This window comes from Nasonia vitripennis, chromosome 4, assembly GCF_009193385.2.
Source record: "Nasonia vitripennis strain AsymCx chromosome 4, Nvit_psr_1.1, whole genome shotgun sequence".
Lineage (NCBI taxonomy): Eukaryota > Metazoa > Arthropoda > Insecta > Hymenoptera > Pteromalidae > Nasonia > Nasonia vitripennis.
Window position 1 is genome coordinate 1565186 of NC_045760.1, and position 16622 is coordinate 1581807.

Below are 16622 nucleotides of genomic sequence, written 5' to 3' on the forward strand. Positions count from 1 at the left end.
AGCGAGTTTTAATCTCGACTCTTGATTCTCTGTTTTTTTTTTTTTTTCCTCCGCGCTTCGTCTCTTTCTCCCGTACGGCATCCCGACTGTGCTTTGGATGAGCGTGAAGCTCGCGTAGTCGTATACGTAGTGTTTTCCCAGAAATCGGCGGGCACTTGATCGAGAGAGTCTGTTTGCGGTGGTCGAACTTTTCGGCTCTTTATCGCCCGCTATCTGATGATAAAAGAGTCAATTGGATCGCGTGAATACGCGGGCATGCCGCGGCGCACGTCTCTGTGATTAATAAAAACAACTTGTTTGCAGAGCCCAAGTCTGAATCATATGACGTTTTCGGGCTGCTCCGTTGGTTTTGGTGGATTTCTTGTAAACACGAACATTTAGAGCGTTGAGTGAGAGCTGTTATAGTTGTGATCGTCCGTAAGCGGTGTATTATTATATCTCTCGAATGTGTGTAATAATCGTCGGAGGTTCGGAGATAAGAGCAGGTGGGGGGTATCTCGAGCGATCAAGACTAGACTCGCACGGCTCTTTTTATATAATAATTTATTATGCAACTTAACAAGTGCGATCCTCGCTTCAACGCAGAGAAATCTTATACAAAGTGTCTCTCTTTCTCGGGGAAAAATATAATTAACTATCGTCTACATGTCGCAAAGTATCATTGTACATATCGTTGGAAGTGTCGTTATACACATCAGCTCATCTCTCCTCGATACGAGAGCGTCGACCCGCAACGCGTTTTAAGAAAAACATACGTAGTGATCCTTTTGTACAAGTATGAAAATATACAATCCATCGGAATGCGGCGTTAGACGTCCGTCGACTACAATTTATATCGTATAGGAAAAATAATTCTTTCGGTCTACTGTTCCCTCCGTTTATACGCGTATGGGCATAATATAATACGTTTGAGCGCATCGACATTCGACATCGCAACGAATTTCGCAGAATTATCACAAAAGGAGAACACGACGGCTCTGCGTTCGACACAACGGCGTAACCTAATAAACGACTTGCAATTAGTAATCGATTCCGCGCAACGTAACAAGCATAATAGTATACAGGAATGTAGTTTTATTCTGTGTGTGCGTAGGACAGAGAAAGAGAGCGGGACAGCTCATACACACATTATACGCGTTATTCGGCTACAGCTGGGGCGGGGGAAGAGTCTAGCTATCACAATAATGGCGTTAAAATAGTCGACATCTACGCGTACATCAGGTCCCTTTTGATTTGTCGCAGCTTGGAGCGGAAGGTAACGGGGAGGGGGAGGGGGAGGGGGAGGGGGCGAGGAAGGGGGTTTACTCGTTGAGGATGCAGGTGCGCACGAGGGCGTTGGTCACGGCGTAGGGGTCGCAGTTGCTGCTGGGTCTGCGGTCCTCGAGGTAGCCCTTCTTCTCCTCGGCGACGGCCCTGGGGATGCGCACGCTGGCCGTGCGGTCGGCCACGCCCGAGCTGAACTTGTCGATGCTGCTGGTCTCGCAGGCGCCAATGAGTCGGCGCTCGTTGTCCTTGCCCTCGCGAGGGTCGTACGCCCGGATGTGCTCCGCGTGGCGCTTGCTCATGCGCTCGATGGCCCGCTCGATCTCGGCGAGGCCGCCCTCGGCGCGCATCGACTTGGTCGAGAAGTTCGTGTGGGCCCCGGCGCCGTTCCAGCCGCCCTCCACGGGCTTCGGGTCGAGGCTGACCACGACGCCGTACTCCTCGGCGATGCGGTGCAGGATGAAGCGGGAGAGCCAGAGGTCGTCGCCGGCGCGGATCCCGAGGCTCGGGCCGACCTGGTACTCCCACTGGGAGGGCATGACCTCGGCGTTGGTGCCGCAGATCGGGACGCCCGCGTAGAGGCAGGCGCGGTAGTGGGCCTCGACGATCTCCCGGGCGGTGACGCGCTCGGCGCCGACGCCGCAGTAGTAGGGCCCCTGGGGCCCGGGGAAGCCGTTCCTCGGCCAGCCGAGCGGCCGGCCGTCCACGTCGAGGAAGGTGTACTCCTGCTCGATGCCGAACCAGGGCTCCTCCTTCTTCACCGGGCCCGACTCCATGGCCTCCTTGCAGACGATGCGCTTGTTCGAGGCCGTGGGCGTGTGGTCGAAGTTGTAGGTCTCGCAGAGCACGAGGATGTTGTTGTTGCGCCGGAAGGGGTCCTTGTACACGGCCACCGGGCAGAGGAAGATCTCGCTGTTGACGCCGTGGGCCTGGTAGGTCGAGCTGCCGTCGTACGTCCAGACCGGCAGATCTGCGCTTCGTTTATCTCGTTAGCGGGCTATACTCGAGGATGAGCTTCGGGTCGATCCTACTCACCGGAGGGCTTGTTGGGGATGCTGTTGAGGGTCCTGGTCTTGCTGCGGATGCCCTCGCCGGTGCCGTCGATCCAGATGTACTCAGCTTGGATCTTGTCGTCTGGCTGGGGCAGGGCGAGGTACCTGTTGAGCAGGCTCTTGTCCAGGGCCGCGTTCGGCGAGTCGACCAGCATTTTCCGCGACATGCCGATAGCTGCTGCTGCTACTGCTGTAATTGATACGTCCGAGAGTCAGTCGCGCGAGTAACAAGTGACACCGGAGCCTGCGTGCATAAAGTGATCTCTCCCGACGAACGCGCGCCGAACGCAAGGTCGCGTGCCGCGCTGCGAGACCTTGAGAATCGAGGAGTCACGATTTTCCCCGATGACACGGATTTCCGCGGCCGACATTGCCCGAACAGAGCCGAGATAAGCACTCGAGAGAGAGAGAGAGAAAGAGAGATTTGCCGCGATAAGCCGTCGGATAGCCGGCATTAAACCTGACAGTGAAAAATAAATTTAGCCCGTAATAAAAAAAATTATATCAAAAATACTACTACCGGCGAATCTCTCTACTCCAATTTCCTAATCTCCGTTTCGCAATAAGCGATCAGTAGTACTAGTGGCGGTGGCGATAAAAATAATGAGTGCTGTTTCCTTAAAAGCCGCTTACAATAATAGATGCATTTATTCTCGTTCGGCCGCGACTCGCGCACAGTCTAACGAAACTAATTGGCCTATTTGTAACGAGCTGGAAAAGTGGCGTGGATAATTGCCGTCATTAGGCCGTCGTTATCTCGAGCGAATCATCTGGTAAACAAAATTGCCATGTTAGCCGCGCGCGCGACCAGTGCTATTGCTCTATCCGTGCGCTTGGCCGATCGATAAGATTCGCGCAGTTTGACGATACTATATACACGTGGCGCAACCGAAGATAATCCTCGCAGCGAGAGAGGTAAAACTAACTTTCGAACTGATCCAATCGATAATCGATCTTCGTTAATACGCGAGGATAAAAGACAGAGGCGCCGGTCAAAACGTAAATAAAAGCGTTACACAAGTGGCCACGCATATCGATATTATAGTAATGCATTATATGCGAGAGCTTTTCCTCTGCCAAAGCCGCGATGCGATAACGGATTTTTCCTTCCGTCCATCGATACAACGAGAGATGGCACGCGATGCGAAACGACGGCGGCGAAAAATAATGCCGTGTGATTTTCCGAGGGCAGAAACGGAAACCATGTGGGACCCGAGGTTAAATTGAAAAGAAGCCGCACACCACCTCTCAGCATCGCCGGAGCGAGAAGAGCCATAGGATGCGCGGATCGATGTAAAAGTATAGAAAAAAAAAAATCGATCCTTCTCGAGCCCGTGAGAGCTAGCCGCATAATATACACTATATAAGACGCGAATGAAAGCAAAAGGAACGAATCGTCGGCCCGATTGAGCGGCTGCCAATACTGATGCGAGCTTTACAAATCGATAATCTAAAATAAACTTATGGCTGTGTGTGTGTGTGCGTGTTGTAGACACATTCATCAGATCGACTCTCCGTGCGCTCTATATTATAGGTACTTTTTCCGGTAGTGCATTTTTCGCGCGCGGTTGCACAATCGTAAAAACGCAACCGCACTCGCGTGAGCCGCGCGATTACGAGCGCTAAAAGGACACGACCAATGTGTTCGTGTATCGTGAAAAAAAAATGACAACGCGACATCCCAATCGCGCGCTGTATGCTAATTAGCCAGCCTTGCGCGCGCGCGCGCTAATACAATAGAGCCGGAACCGCGACATGCATCAGCGCAGCGGATAGCTGACAGCGAGCGCGGCACAATTTGACTCATTCTTTCATCTCTCTTCGGAGAAAGAGACTCACGCGTCAACGAAGGAAGTATGCAGAATGTCAAGGTGAGCGTAGAAAAGAGAGGTGCGAGAGAGAGAGAGAGAGAGGAGACCAACCTTGAGTCAAGAGTCCAGCCTCTTTGGCTGAGCAGGCGCTGCGGGAGAAGTGCCCAAGGACGAAAGCTCTTCACAACGACAGAGAGATGCAGTTGAAGACCTGCGTGTACAAATGCGTCTATGTGCGTGCGTGTGTGTGTGTGTGCTAGACAGGAAAGAAGTACCACGTTGCACTGGCCTGCTCCTGACTGGCGTTGCGCTATTTATGCTCGTGCCAAGCTACGCAAGGGAGAGAGAAATAACGATAGAGAGAGAGAGAGAGAGAGAGAGAGGAACTTCGATGCGTCCAGCTAGAGCTGTTGCCGCCTCTATACTCTATAGAGGTGCATACGGTTAGACGGGGAGGGAGAGCTTGCGCGCAAGCGTCGTGCCTCTCGCGCGCATGACATTGTTGCATGCTGGTATGGTGCTCTTGGATCAGGATTCTGAAGAATGTAAACAGAGGGCTTTTTTACTCGGCGTGGATTACGACAACGTTTTCGCCGAGGTGAAAATAAAAATTACGCTTTGCCACATACCTCCACGCGCATTGTATTTTGCATCGACGACAGCACGCGTGCCTTACCGGTTTTATGAATTTCATAATCGATCGATTTTCCCATACTTGTTATCGTAAACACGTTTTCCTCGTCTGCGAAAACTCGCGGAGGAGGAGGATGGATGGATCCGAAAATCGCTCGCGCACGCGAGTCGAGATTACGACAGAAGCTTACTATTATACTGCATTTTGTCTACGTCGCGTGACGCTCGCTCCTTTACTATTTCCTAGAAAGAAAAAAGCCCAGAACGTTGACGAATTTATGTAATGTGTACTCGAATTCAGGCTTAATTTTCCAGAATATAATCTCGTTATATAATCTGCGATGCGATTCCACCTATAAGCACAATACCCATAACTCGTATAAACTCGCTCGCATTAAGATAATTCGTCAACGGCGTTTATCTCTCGAAAAATCGCGCGGGATTACTCAACCGAGAAGTGAAAAAGCGGCTCCGCTTTTATGTATCGCTTACGCGTATATCGATATAGCTGTTTAGTCAACGCTGTAGTGAAAATATCTGTAACAGCGATGACGATAAGCGCCGAACAATGAATCTCGTAGCTGACGAATCGAGAATCCAAAGAAAGCCGGCTGTGTACTATGTAGCGAAGAGGCCGAATATCGGCGAGATACTCGCCGTATACACCGAGTGCGTCTTTGTTGGCGAAGAGTAGCCACGGGCTGCACTTTGATAAGCGCATCGCACGAATAAGCGAGAGAGAAAGAGAGAGAGAGAGAGCATGTCAAAGAGATATTCAAGGGCAATTGTCGCTAGAGCGCTGCAAACGCCCGCATTGTCTTCTTCGGCTATATACTCTTAATAGCCAAGTATTTTCTTTCAAAGGAAAACGCTTTTCTCTCTAGAGATTCGGCGATTATCTCGCGCGCTAATATCGTTGTAAGTAATCGCGCTTTTAGGCGATGTTTGACGCGAGTCATCCAGAGAGCAAACACACGTATCTCTGGCAAATTGTAGCATACAAGTAATAACGAACGTGTGTGAAACTGGTTATGACTGCGAACTGCCTCTAATTGAAGTTCGCGCGATAAGCACTTCCATTAATCGAGCAAGAATCGATGAGATCTCGACGGAAGAAATTCAGAGCAGCATTTTCATAACTTATAAATATTCCTGCGCTTGAGCGAGCGATTTTCCGCAGCTATCGCTCGCAATCAGCAAAAAATCGAGTTACATAAGAGCCGAGAGAGAGAGAGAGAGTAAACATAGTTGTCGAAAACTTTCCTTTTCGCCAAAGCACGGCGCTCGCGACGAGCGAGAGAGAGAGAGAGAGAGAGGCGATGCGCAGAGAGTAAAAAAGGATTAATGTTGCAAATTGATCCTAATAACGGGCGCAAGTATGATGGAGAGTCGGTTTGCACGCGTTACAAGTTACAAGTAATCAATTGATGGACGCGAAGATCGTTCGAAATGAAAAGATATACATGCCTCCCTAATGTATTGGCTCGGCACACGAGAGATTCTTTAGAGTCGTCAGTCTTCCAATAAATTTACCGAGTGGAAACGGCCGACAAAAGTGTGTATTCGTGTATGAGGCATCGCGAAATGTCCGAGTCATCGGGACACCTTTTTGCGAACGAAATATTACATTTACGCTACAGTGTATCTACACAGATATACATCGGTTGCATCAACGGTGCTTGATAACAGCAGACACTTTATTTCGCGAATTATTGCTCCTGATATAAGCTCGATAATTAAGTACCTATCGCCTGCACGTGCTTCGTCGATTTCTTTATATTTCTTCTATTTCTTTCAACGGAATTTTTTTGTATATGTATCCTTTGAAATCACGCGTGACAATAGTTGCATGCATTTTGTGCAATTTCCGTTAAAGCTAGCTAATACACGTTTGTCCATAGAGTATGCTGTGCACGAAAGTAATTATTTAATTTTTGATAAAAAATTGTTCAAGCATGTCGATCTGAATTCTTATTTTTCCGATTAAATAGAACTATTCGAGATATCGCGAACGTACGTTTTTATGTCAACTGTCCGCGCATCGTACGGCAATGCACGGGATACCTAATCTGCTAGAGTATCGCAGAGACGACGCGCATCGACGTTCCAAAGCAGTAAATTACACCAAAATTCGCGTGTATATTTTCTTTCTCGAAAAACACGCAAGCGTCCCAACGACGTGCGAGGGAACAAAAACCGAAGCGAAAACAAGTAGCGTGAAATAACAGCTCTCGAGATTAGATGATTAATATCAAGAGTGTATATTGATATTATTAGTCTGATCGAGTAATGATGATAGCTCATTTCCCCTTGTTACAGAAACGGGACGACGAAGCTTTACTTGCATGCGCTCGTAAATGCGACTCTCTTTCTCTCTCTCCGCGTATAAGCGTGAATCATTCACGCGTCAGAAGTACGTTCCCGTTTCGATGAGGCTATCAACGTCGCGGATGAAAATTTACTGTACGCAGCCTCGTAAAAAAAACAAAACCACGGCTACAAGTAATATACATTTCGATCGCAGCAACGACAAGACACAGCCCAAGCGGGAGAGGATCGAAAAATGACAAAACAGAGAGTGCGTGTTCGATGAAAAATAGTAGTTATTATTGCTCGAAATTCGGCTTACACCGAAAGACCATTACACATTATCAAGCCGAGAGCACATAGCAGTCTCGGCATGGCAGTGCCGCCATTGCATAAGCAGCGCAGAGCGGCAGCGGCATTAATTTTCTCTCTTTTTCACTGCGAGAGCTGGAGCACGGCGATATTCGTCCTTGGCAATTTGTCCGTAGCGCAAATAGCGATTGCAATATATCCGCGAAGGGGAGATTGATAGAGGGGGAGGGCACATCGCGTAAGTGCAGTTCCCCCTGCGCGCTGCATGCAGTCATTGAATCGGCGCATGCATCGCCGCTGCTGGATGGATCCCTCGCGGAGCTCGCTCCCATGCCGCAGATATGTAGGAGATATACGAAAAATAGAGCGTTGCTTCCGCTGCTCAGCCGAGGCTGATGCATCGTGCCTGCGTTTTTCCTCGTAACTGATGCGAGCCTTCATGCGTGGAGCTTGCTGTATTGCCTAATAGATGGGATGATTAGCCCTCTTGCGAGAGTTTTCACTTATCATTGCCTCTTGCGTATTTACTCGCTCTTTCTCGCTTCTCTCTCTCTCTCTCTCTCTGTTGGTCTATCATCAATTTCAATTTTCCGACGTTTGTACCTCTGATTTTATTTCATTATATCCATCCACGCGCTACGCCGTATCCTCCAAGTCGAGCTCGGACAGCTGAAAATTTAACAAGTTTTTTTATTACATTCTAGTGTGCACCGTACGTTGCATCGAAATTTCACTCGACGATCCATACCTCTCGCATTTTTTGCGCTTCTTGCGCCAGGAAGTTGTCGATTATTTCTTGGAAGCGTTCCCGCAGTTTCATGTTTTCGATGTTCACGATGGCGTCTTCTTGCTGTCGCCTTTGCTCTTGCAGTTTGGCCAGTTCGCTCTGCAATTGCTCGCGGCGAACTTGGATGAATTCTGTGAAAAAATAGAAAATTTTCGTTGAAATTTAGATATACAGTAGCGGGAATTGAAAACTGAACAAAAATCGAGTGTCTTGCCTTTGTTCGTCATGATATTTTGAGACTCGGAGTAGCTTTGAGACATCTCGTACGCGTCCAGCATCTCCTGCTTTGGTATTTTGACATCTTCGGTATCTATCACTTCTTCTACCGTTTCTTCCGACTCGAACATTTCTTTGCTGAATTCCGTTACTAATGGGTCACTGCTCGTTGACGGCACAATTACGGATTGCTCAGAATAGCCAACCTGCATTGAATTTGAATCAGAAACTCTGCTGTCGACAGATAAATGACTGTTTTCATCTAATTCCATGACATTGATGTGAGCATCTTCGTCATCGTCTTCGCTATCACTGACTGCCTCTCCAAAGATATCGTGCTCCGCTAATCGTAACACAAACATTTGAGGATTAATGATTATTTTCGCACTTCTGAATAATAATAAGGAAAACTTTTGTTACTTACCAACGTCAACGCTCTGTGATGTATCATTCTCTCTCTTAGTTTGGACAGTTCCACTTGATGAAACTATGTTTGGTTTAGTTTGGTCTTCATCTTCGCATATTACTTCCCATCTGACATTTGCAGCCTCGTTGTCATTCCTCAATAAACGCCTGACTTCCTTCTCTATTTCAGGTGCTTCCACATATTTCTTTCTCAGCGTTTTCCTAAATCTTTTTTTCCTTACATTTTTTAATGGTGGAGTTATACCATGTGGACAGAGAAACTTTTTATCAACTTTGGTTGGATCTTTTTTCTTTTGCTTAACTTGTGACTCTTCATCTGTGGTTGTTTGATCATCTTCCTCTTTGCAAATTAGTAACTGAAATTGCAAAATTCACACTTTAGCTATGAAATAAAAGAATATATTCTTTTCTCGTAATATGTGCCCTACCTGACAAATATCTGCAGTCTTGTAGAAACTCTTGTTGTCAATTGTTTTCATGGATTCAATGATCGTAGGTAAATCTACAACCTGTTGCAATGAAAAAGCTTTCGATAAGCACATACTGTAACGATCTTGATAAGTTTACCAGTTAACAAAGTATTTCTTACTCTTCCATGAAGTAGCCAATGATCAAACCTAACTTCTCCATATCGCAGATCGTTTTCAAGTTTGACGCTCAGTCTGTCTTTCAGAGGTAAACCACTCTGTAAAGTTTCTCTGAGAACTTTAGCAGGCTCCTAAAAATCGTTACAAAATCCAATAAATCAAGGGTCTGTGTATAAATTGCATCCTAAGAGGTTAGAAATTACTTACCGGAGGCAAGCGCATCACGAATTGATTCTCCAAATCAACCTGTGGTTCTGACCTGCTCTTCGAATCTGCATTATTGTGTTTGTGCATGGTGCGAAAATTTTTGTTCGGCTTTTTATCGAAGAAACGAAGTATCAAAACAAACTGCAATTGCTCGCGACCGTACTGCGATATTCGCTTGACATCACTAAAACATGCTATGTTATTAGGTATATTCGCTACATAAGCACAACAATGCGGTCACACGAGCCAAGTGAGTCAAAGACAATGCGACGATCTAACAAACGAGTTTCGTTTCGCGACCAACTCTTTTATCCACACATTATTAGTTCTTATGAAGTATCTTTCGAAATAGATGCCAAATCCATCTACATTGTTATAAACTATGAAAAATTGACGTTCTAGAGACGACGAATGACTGGTCGGATGACGCAAGTGTAGTACTTTTACTGTGAAAGCAAACGTACTCGAAAGTCCCTAGGACCAGATGATTCTGGTGACATTCTTGTGTTTACGTGCAATTATGTATTTTTCTTTCTTTATCAATTCACGTGATAAATTTCCCCAATGTAACACGAATAAGTGAGAGACACTGCGTTTAGTTTTCACACTAGTGCAGCGGACAGCCAGATGGACAATCGAGTCGCCCACTTCTTGGAGCAGTCATATCATCAGCCATACGTGAGTATTGTTGCAAACCGCATTGACTATTATCGATGAGTCTCGGGTATTTATTTTTATCAATGATACAGCGCAATTTAATATTTCCATTACAGAAGACCGAATGTAAGGAGCAGACAGATATTTCCTGTGGAATCAGGAAATCCAGTATTAGCTGTGCAGGCTGAAAAAGCCAGTGTTTTTGTACCATTATTGGCTAGCTCTCTTTGTCTCGTTTTTTTTTAACCTTAACTTTCAAGTGTTTTATAATGTCTCAAGAAAACGTAAAAACTGGCCCCACCAACAGATCAGGAAATGTCCTTCAGAGTAATTCTTGGAGTGAAGGTCCAGAAAGTGGAGAGGATGATGAACGTACACTACTGAACAACGATACTCGTGCAAAGCCAAGGTATTTGAAACAAAGGCAGCTGTAACAAATCTTGCGAATTCGTAGTCGCTGATAAACTCAATCTCTTCTGCTCTACAGGGAACCTCAAACTGAGGCTTTCCAGCCAAACATGTGTCACGCAACCAGATATATGGAAGAAAGGATGCGCAGGAGGTTGCGATTCTTCTTCATGAATCCCATCGAGAAGTGGCAAGCTAAGAGCAGATTTCCGTACAAGTTTGTAGTGCAAGTTATAAAAATAGTCTTGGTTACCGTGCAGTTGTGCTTGTTCGCGCACAACAATTATACGCATGTGAATTACACCTGGGATAACAGAATCACCTTTTCGCATCTCTTCCTTCGAGGCTGGGACGCCACTCAGGAAGTATGTTATCTAATTTTTTGCAATATCTCGTATCAAAGCGTCGAATAAGTTTAAAAAAAATTCGTTTATCCAGGTACCAGCATACCCACCTGCCACGGGACCTCTTGCCCTCTACAAACAGGACGAATTTTACGAAACAATCGATTACGCCCTCAAAGGGTACTACAATATCGGCAACGCGATCGGTTCGTACTCCTACACTGCAGAAGACAATTCGGTCGGTGTTGTCGTTTTATGTCTGCATCACTACGAAGAGGGTATAATATTCGCCTATAACGAGAGCTACATATTCAACAGCAAAATCGTAGAGAAGTGCATAAATATAACGAAGCAGGAGGAAGAGACGGTAACTTCGAAGCTGCTGATGCAGCAGAACAAAATCCCGGTCAACTTTTCGGCCTTGGTGAAAGCGGAGCTGAAGTTCGACGTGAAGACCGTAAATCTGAAAGCTGCAGGGCCGATCACACCTCCCGACTGTTACCGATTCAGGATAAAGATACTCATGGACAACAAGGACTTTGACGGTCAGATGCTGCTGTCGTTGGATGCCGAGCCCGTGAGATTGGTGTGCAAGGATACCCAGTACATAACCGACAACCAAATCGAGTCGGCGCTGAGGACGTTGCTCAACCTGCTAGTCATCTTTATTTGCAGTCTGTCGCTGGGTCTCTGTTCCCGAGCCATCTATCGAGCTCAGCTGCTCAAGTTCGAGACCATGAACTTCTTCAAGAAGGTCTACGGCACGTCGCTGAGTCTCGAGGGCAGGCTCGAGTTCCTGAACCTCTGGTACGTGATGATCATCATCAACGACCTGCTGATCATAATGGGCTCGGCGATCAAGCAGCAGATCGAGCGCAAGCAGTACGGCAACGACCACTGGAACCTTTGCAGCATCTTCCTGGGCACCGGCAACCTGCTGGTGTGGTTCGGCGTCCTGCGCTACCTCGGCTTCTTCAAGACCTACAACGTCGTGATCCTCACGCTGAAGAAGGCCGCGCCAAAGGTCGCCCGTTTCCTCATCTGCGCCATCCTCATCTACGCCGGTTTCACCTTCTGCGGCTGGCTGGTCCTCGGCCCCTACCACATGAAGTTCCGCTCGCTTGCCACGACCTCCGAGTGCCTCTTCGCCCTGATCAACGGAGACGACATGTTCGCCACCTTCTCCATCACATCGTTCAAGTCGCCGATGCTCTGGTGGTACTCGCGCATTTACCTCTACACCTTCATCTCGCTCTACATCTACGTGGTGCTCAGTCTCTTCATCTCCGTCATCATGGACGCGTACGACACCATCAAGGTCTACTACCGAGACGGCTTCCCCAAGAACGACCTGCAGAGCTTCGTCTCGGTCTGCACGGACGAAGCCTCCAGCGGAGTCTACAGGGACGAGGCAGACGACGAGCCCATCCTCGGCGGCCTCTTCGGCAGGATCTGCTGCTGCTCCCAGCGCAAGAACAAGCCACACAGCGACTTCAGCCCGCTGACGAACTCGAACAGCACCAGCTCGACGATCGACTCCGTCCAGGTTTGCCCAAGTGCCATATGCATTTGATGCACGTAGCGTCTGCCGTCCCGCGGCGGGCGGCAGACTACGTCTCTTGTCCACCTGTGACGGACATCAGCCTTTCTATAATTACGGCTCGATTTGATCCGCTGTATGCGTTGGCTGGATATTCAAAATTGTCGCCGCTCGGATCGCCGCCGCACTAAGAACGAGGGAGAAAGTAAACCTGTAATTAAACTAGTTGCAGCTTCGAAGGAGCGCCCGCTCTGTTGTATAGTATTTTAACAGCCAAATTTTAACTATTTATATATTATAACTCTCACGAACTATATACCTATGCAGTGTTATACGCAAGCTCATTGAAAGGCTATCCATCCCAACGTGTATATAACCGTTCGAGCGCAGCTACGTACCGTCGATCAATAGTTTCTGTTGTTTTAAAATTTCTATTCGAAAAAGCCGATTCCTCCAAGTATAACACGAGTCGACCTAATCGCAAAGCAGTCGCGATAACTTTCGCTATTATCTGATAAAGACGAAATTGAATGTGCGTATATAGGAAATTTTGTCGTCGCCTATATATGCTCCGAGCGCGGATAAACGTGCAAATAGTCGACGGTGCGCGGATGCGCTCGTCCTATATATAATATATATATATATATAATATTACAAAGCGATATGTGTGTATACAATAATATCGCTCGGTGTTGTTGTTCGTATTACTCCGAGCACGCGGAGACTCGGTGTAGCTAGGAAATTTTATATTGCGTACAAATTTTTTTTTATCACCAAAAACGTTGTAACTCGAGTAAAAAATAATCTCCAAGATTTAGCAAATAAAATGTGTACATATAAATGCAACTCTGTGCGTCATGTCCCCTCCCGCAAGCCCAAAGGATAAAGTCCGCGTCCTGGCATCAATTCTCGACGTCTGGCAGATTGGCCCGCGCGACAAGCCGTCTATCCGAGCGCAGCGAGTGTGTGCGTGTGTACATATAGGTATAATGCGCTGTCGTGTGCGTTTATAGGAGCTGAGTAGGTAGCGATCGATCGTCAGCCGAAAAAGAAAAGAAGCTCGCTGGCAGTTCCAATCAATCGGAGCCCTTTTTCTCGCGATCGCAATCCCTCCGTTGTAAGTAATATATATACAGCACGCACGACGCGCGCCGATTCCAGAATCTAAGAGCTAAAAGTCAGATGCTGGGGTTCAAGCCACGAGTTGCTATCCCGCGAGTAAACAAGCGCATATACACGGCAGCTTTCCCGATAGCCGCATTGTAAGATCCAATACAGCTGTGCGACACAGGTACTTGCACACCTGCATCGCGTAAAAATAGCGAGAGAGAGAGTTTCGGGAGTGCGGATGCACCGAGCGCGAGTGTCCCCACCCCGCGGATAGAGAGAGAGGCGGCGCGTGCGTGCGCGCGGAGAGCAGTGAGAGCAGAGCTGTCGGAACGTCGCGAGTCTGCCGTGGAAAGCGCGGAAGAGTGGATCGCTCGCGGAAACACACAGAGAGAGAGAGAGAGGGAGAGAGAGAGAGAGAGAGAGAGCCATACGTCAATCCGTGCGGGTGAGAGTGAGAGAGTACCTAGGTATCGATCGCGCAGCTTTCGAGAGACACGTCTCTCTCTCTCTCTCGCTGCAGCTGCGAACAAGGTAAACAATGCCGAGCGATCAGGAAGACTCGGTGCTCGAGCTGAACGTGGGCGGCGTCTTCTACACGACCGCCCTGGCGACGCTGACGCGCGAGGCCGACTCGCACCTGGCCGACATGTTCAAGGAACGCGCGAGCCTCGAGAAGGACGCCAAGGGCAAGTACTTCGTCGACAGGGACGGCGTGCTCTTCCGCTACGTGCTGGACTTTCTGAGAAACCAGGCGCTCGTGCTGCCCGAGGGCTTCCGGGAACGGGCGCGGCTCAGGCAGGAGGCCAGCTTCTACGGGCTGGGCAACCTCGACAAGGCCATCCAGGAGCAGTCGGCCGGCGGCGAGGCCTCCTCGGTGAGTATAGCCAGTTATACCCGTCGCGAGGGCAAATAAAATATGCATAAACGCTCTTCCTCTTCCGCAGCTGCAGCAGAAGCGAGGCTACATCACCGTCGGCTACCGGGGCAGTTTCGCCTTCGGCCGCGAGGGCCTGACCGACGTCAAGTTCCGCAAGCTGTCCCGCATCCTCGTCTGCGGCAGGGTGGCCCTCTGCAGGGACGTCTTCGGTGAGACGCTGAACGAGAGTCGCGACCCGGACCACGGGATGAGCGACCGCTACACCTCCCGCTTCTTCCTCAAGCACAGCTCGATCGAGCAGGCGTTCGACATGCTGCAGGAACAGGGTTTCAAGCTCGTCGCCAGCTGCGGCTCCGGGACAGCCGGGGGCAATCAGGCCGGGCTCAAGCCCGGTGTCGACTTCGAGGAGAACCGCTGGAACCACTACAACGAGTTTGTCTTTGTGCGTGAATAGATATGTTGCTCTGCTCTATTCAGCTCCGGTCTTCTGCTGACGCCTATAGTCCTTCTTATACGTTAAGCTTTATGTAGAACTTATCTACGCAATACGCATATATAGCACGGTTTGTTGACGCGAGAAAACCCTCTTTTCTATTATACAAGCTGCTCATTTTCTAGCCGCGCGCGAGCCCTTTTCTTTCCTACATTCGATTGCACCCGACATTATGCGATCATACTGAACGGAGCATATCGTTGCGATTAACGCGATTATGCGACGAACGGCCAGCGAGAAGCGCGCTGCACACGTGCACGGCGATAAAGAAGGAAAAGAATAAGCGGCCCAATTACGAGACAACGAGTGCCGCTCTTCAAACTTTCAAACTTTCTTCCCATCGGTTTTATTGGTGTAACCGCGGCGGGGGATCAAAAGCTGACATTTGCATCGGGCGAGTTTATCGCGCGTATTATTTACGCGCCTTATTTGTGAAAGCAACGTATGAAGCTCTCCTCCTTCTCGCACATTGCATATTACCCCCAATAACGCTGAAGTTGATTATCACACGAGTCGGCCAGAAACGGCGTTGTTTCGTCCTTTATTTTCCTCCTTTTTTCTTTTTCGAGCGCTTGTATTCTCGCGGCACGATATAGGGGGGTGTGCGAGCTATATGCGCGCGCGTGTGTAGGTGCGCGCGATCCTCAGGGGCCACGAATAAGCGGCGGCGGCGGTGCGGCCTCGGCAGTTTATGAAAATCAATGCATTGAATATCAGCTGCGCCGAACAAAGAGAGCAAAAGCAACCAATCCCCCACCCCCCCTGTAAATCGGCCGAATTTAACACGAATTTTTTGCCCCCCCCCCCCCCCACCCGGTAATTGGATTTACATTCGAACGATTATTATGTGCGCGTTCGTTGCGTAAAATAACATCGGCTGTATATTCATTTGCATTTATATTCAATTGCAGGACGTGTGCGTTTTTCATCCGCTTATGTGCTTCGCCGAGGAAATTCAGTTCTCGCGGCGCAGGTGCGACGGAAAAAAAGCGAGGCGGCATTTTTACTCGTGCTTGACGCTCTCTTGCGCGCGGTTATGACGGATAATTGATGGTATATTAAAAAGAGACTCGCAATTTGCTGCGCGCTCTCCTCTCTCTATCTCCGTCTCTTAAAAGAAGTCTAGATTTAAAGGAAAAAAGTGAAACTCCAAGAATTGATATATAACGCGTAAGTCGATTGTATACAGTATAATCTATACAATAGTTGATATAATATATACGCGTCACGTGTACATATATTGAGAAACTTGAGGCCACACCGAATAGTCGTTAACCATATGTAGGCGCATTACAGGTAAATAGCAAAGCCGAAAAATGGCAAAAAAAAAAAAAAAAACAAAAAAGCAACCAAACAATTCCATCATCTATAAGTATACATATTTTCGTTCGGTATGTAATACGACTGATATATAGATAGTTACGTAGTCGGTACATCTCGTAGAAATTGATTGAGTGTGTTATTCGTTCAGATCGAAAAGTAACTCTGCAGGAAAAAACGTACCAGTAGTTTCTGCATACGAGACAGGTTTTTAAAATATCTCCGCACAAAAACACTTGTTGATATAAGTAAGATACCTGCCTCACGGCCCA

The 16622-nt window shown here is 48.0% G+C and overlaps 4 protein-coding genes across 4 annotated transcripts; 2 read left to right on the forward strand and 2 right to left on the reverse strand.

Annotated features, from left to right (window-relative positions):
* Positions 1–526: 526 nt before the first annotated feature.
* Positions 527–4431, reverse strand: LOC100114494 (glutamine synthetase 2 cytoplasmic). Its single transcript, XM_016984927.2, has 3 exons — positions 4238–4431; positions 2299–2505; positions 527–2233 (listed from the first exon to the last, which is right to left on the reverse strand). Exons 2-3 carry the CDS (start codon positions 2480–2482, stop codon positions 1302–1304), a joined length of 1116 nt encoding a protein of 371 aa, XP_016840416.1. The 5' UTR covers positions 2483–2505; positions 4238–4431; the 3' UTR covers positions 527–1301.
* Positions 4432–7338: 2907 nt separating this feature from the next.
* On the reverse strand, positions 7339–9923 carry LOC100678359 (transcription initiation factor TFIID subunit 7). The gene is made up of 7 exons (XM_003427506.5): positions 9602–9923; positions 9397–9525; positions 9236–9316; positions 8806–9163; positions 8380–8724; positions 8127–8296; positions 7339–8047 (listed from the first exon to the last, which is right to left on the reverse strand). Exons 1-7 carry the CDS (start codon positions 9686–9688, stop codon positions 8015–8017), a joined length of 1203 nt encoding a protein of 400 aa, XP_003427554.1. The 5' UTR covers positions 9689–9923; the 3' UTR covers positions 7339–8014.
* Positions 9924–10084: 161 nt separating this feature from the next.
* LOC100122538 (transient receptor potential mucolipin) lies at positions 10085–13396 on the forward strand. The gene is made up of 4 exons (XM_001606095.5): positions 10085–10279; positions 10375–10667; positions 10746–11031; positions 11105–13396. The coding sequence occupies exons 2-4, from the start codon at positions 10528–10530 to the stop codon at positions 12581–12583; spliced, it is 1905 nt and encodes a 634-aa protein (XP_001606145.2). The 5' UTR covers positions 10085–10279; positions 10375–10527; the 3' UTR covers positions 12584–13396.
* Positions 13397–13516: 120 nt separating this feature from the next.
* On the forward strand, positions 13517–16375 carry LOC100122525 (BTB/POZ domain-containing protein KCTD16). The gene is made up of 2 exons (XM_016984930.2): positions 13517–14534; positions 14605–16375. The coding sequence occupies exons 1-2, from the start codon at positions 14199–14201 to the stop codon at positions 14989–14991; spliced, it is 723 nt and encodes a 240-aa protein (XP_016840419.1). The 5' UTR covers positions 13517–14198; the 3' UTR covers positions 14992–16375.
* Positions 16376–16622: the final 247 nt, after the last annotated feature.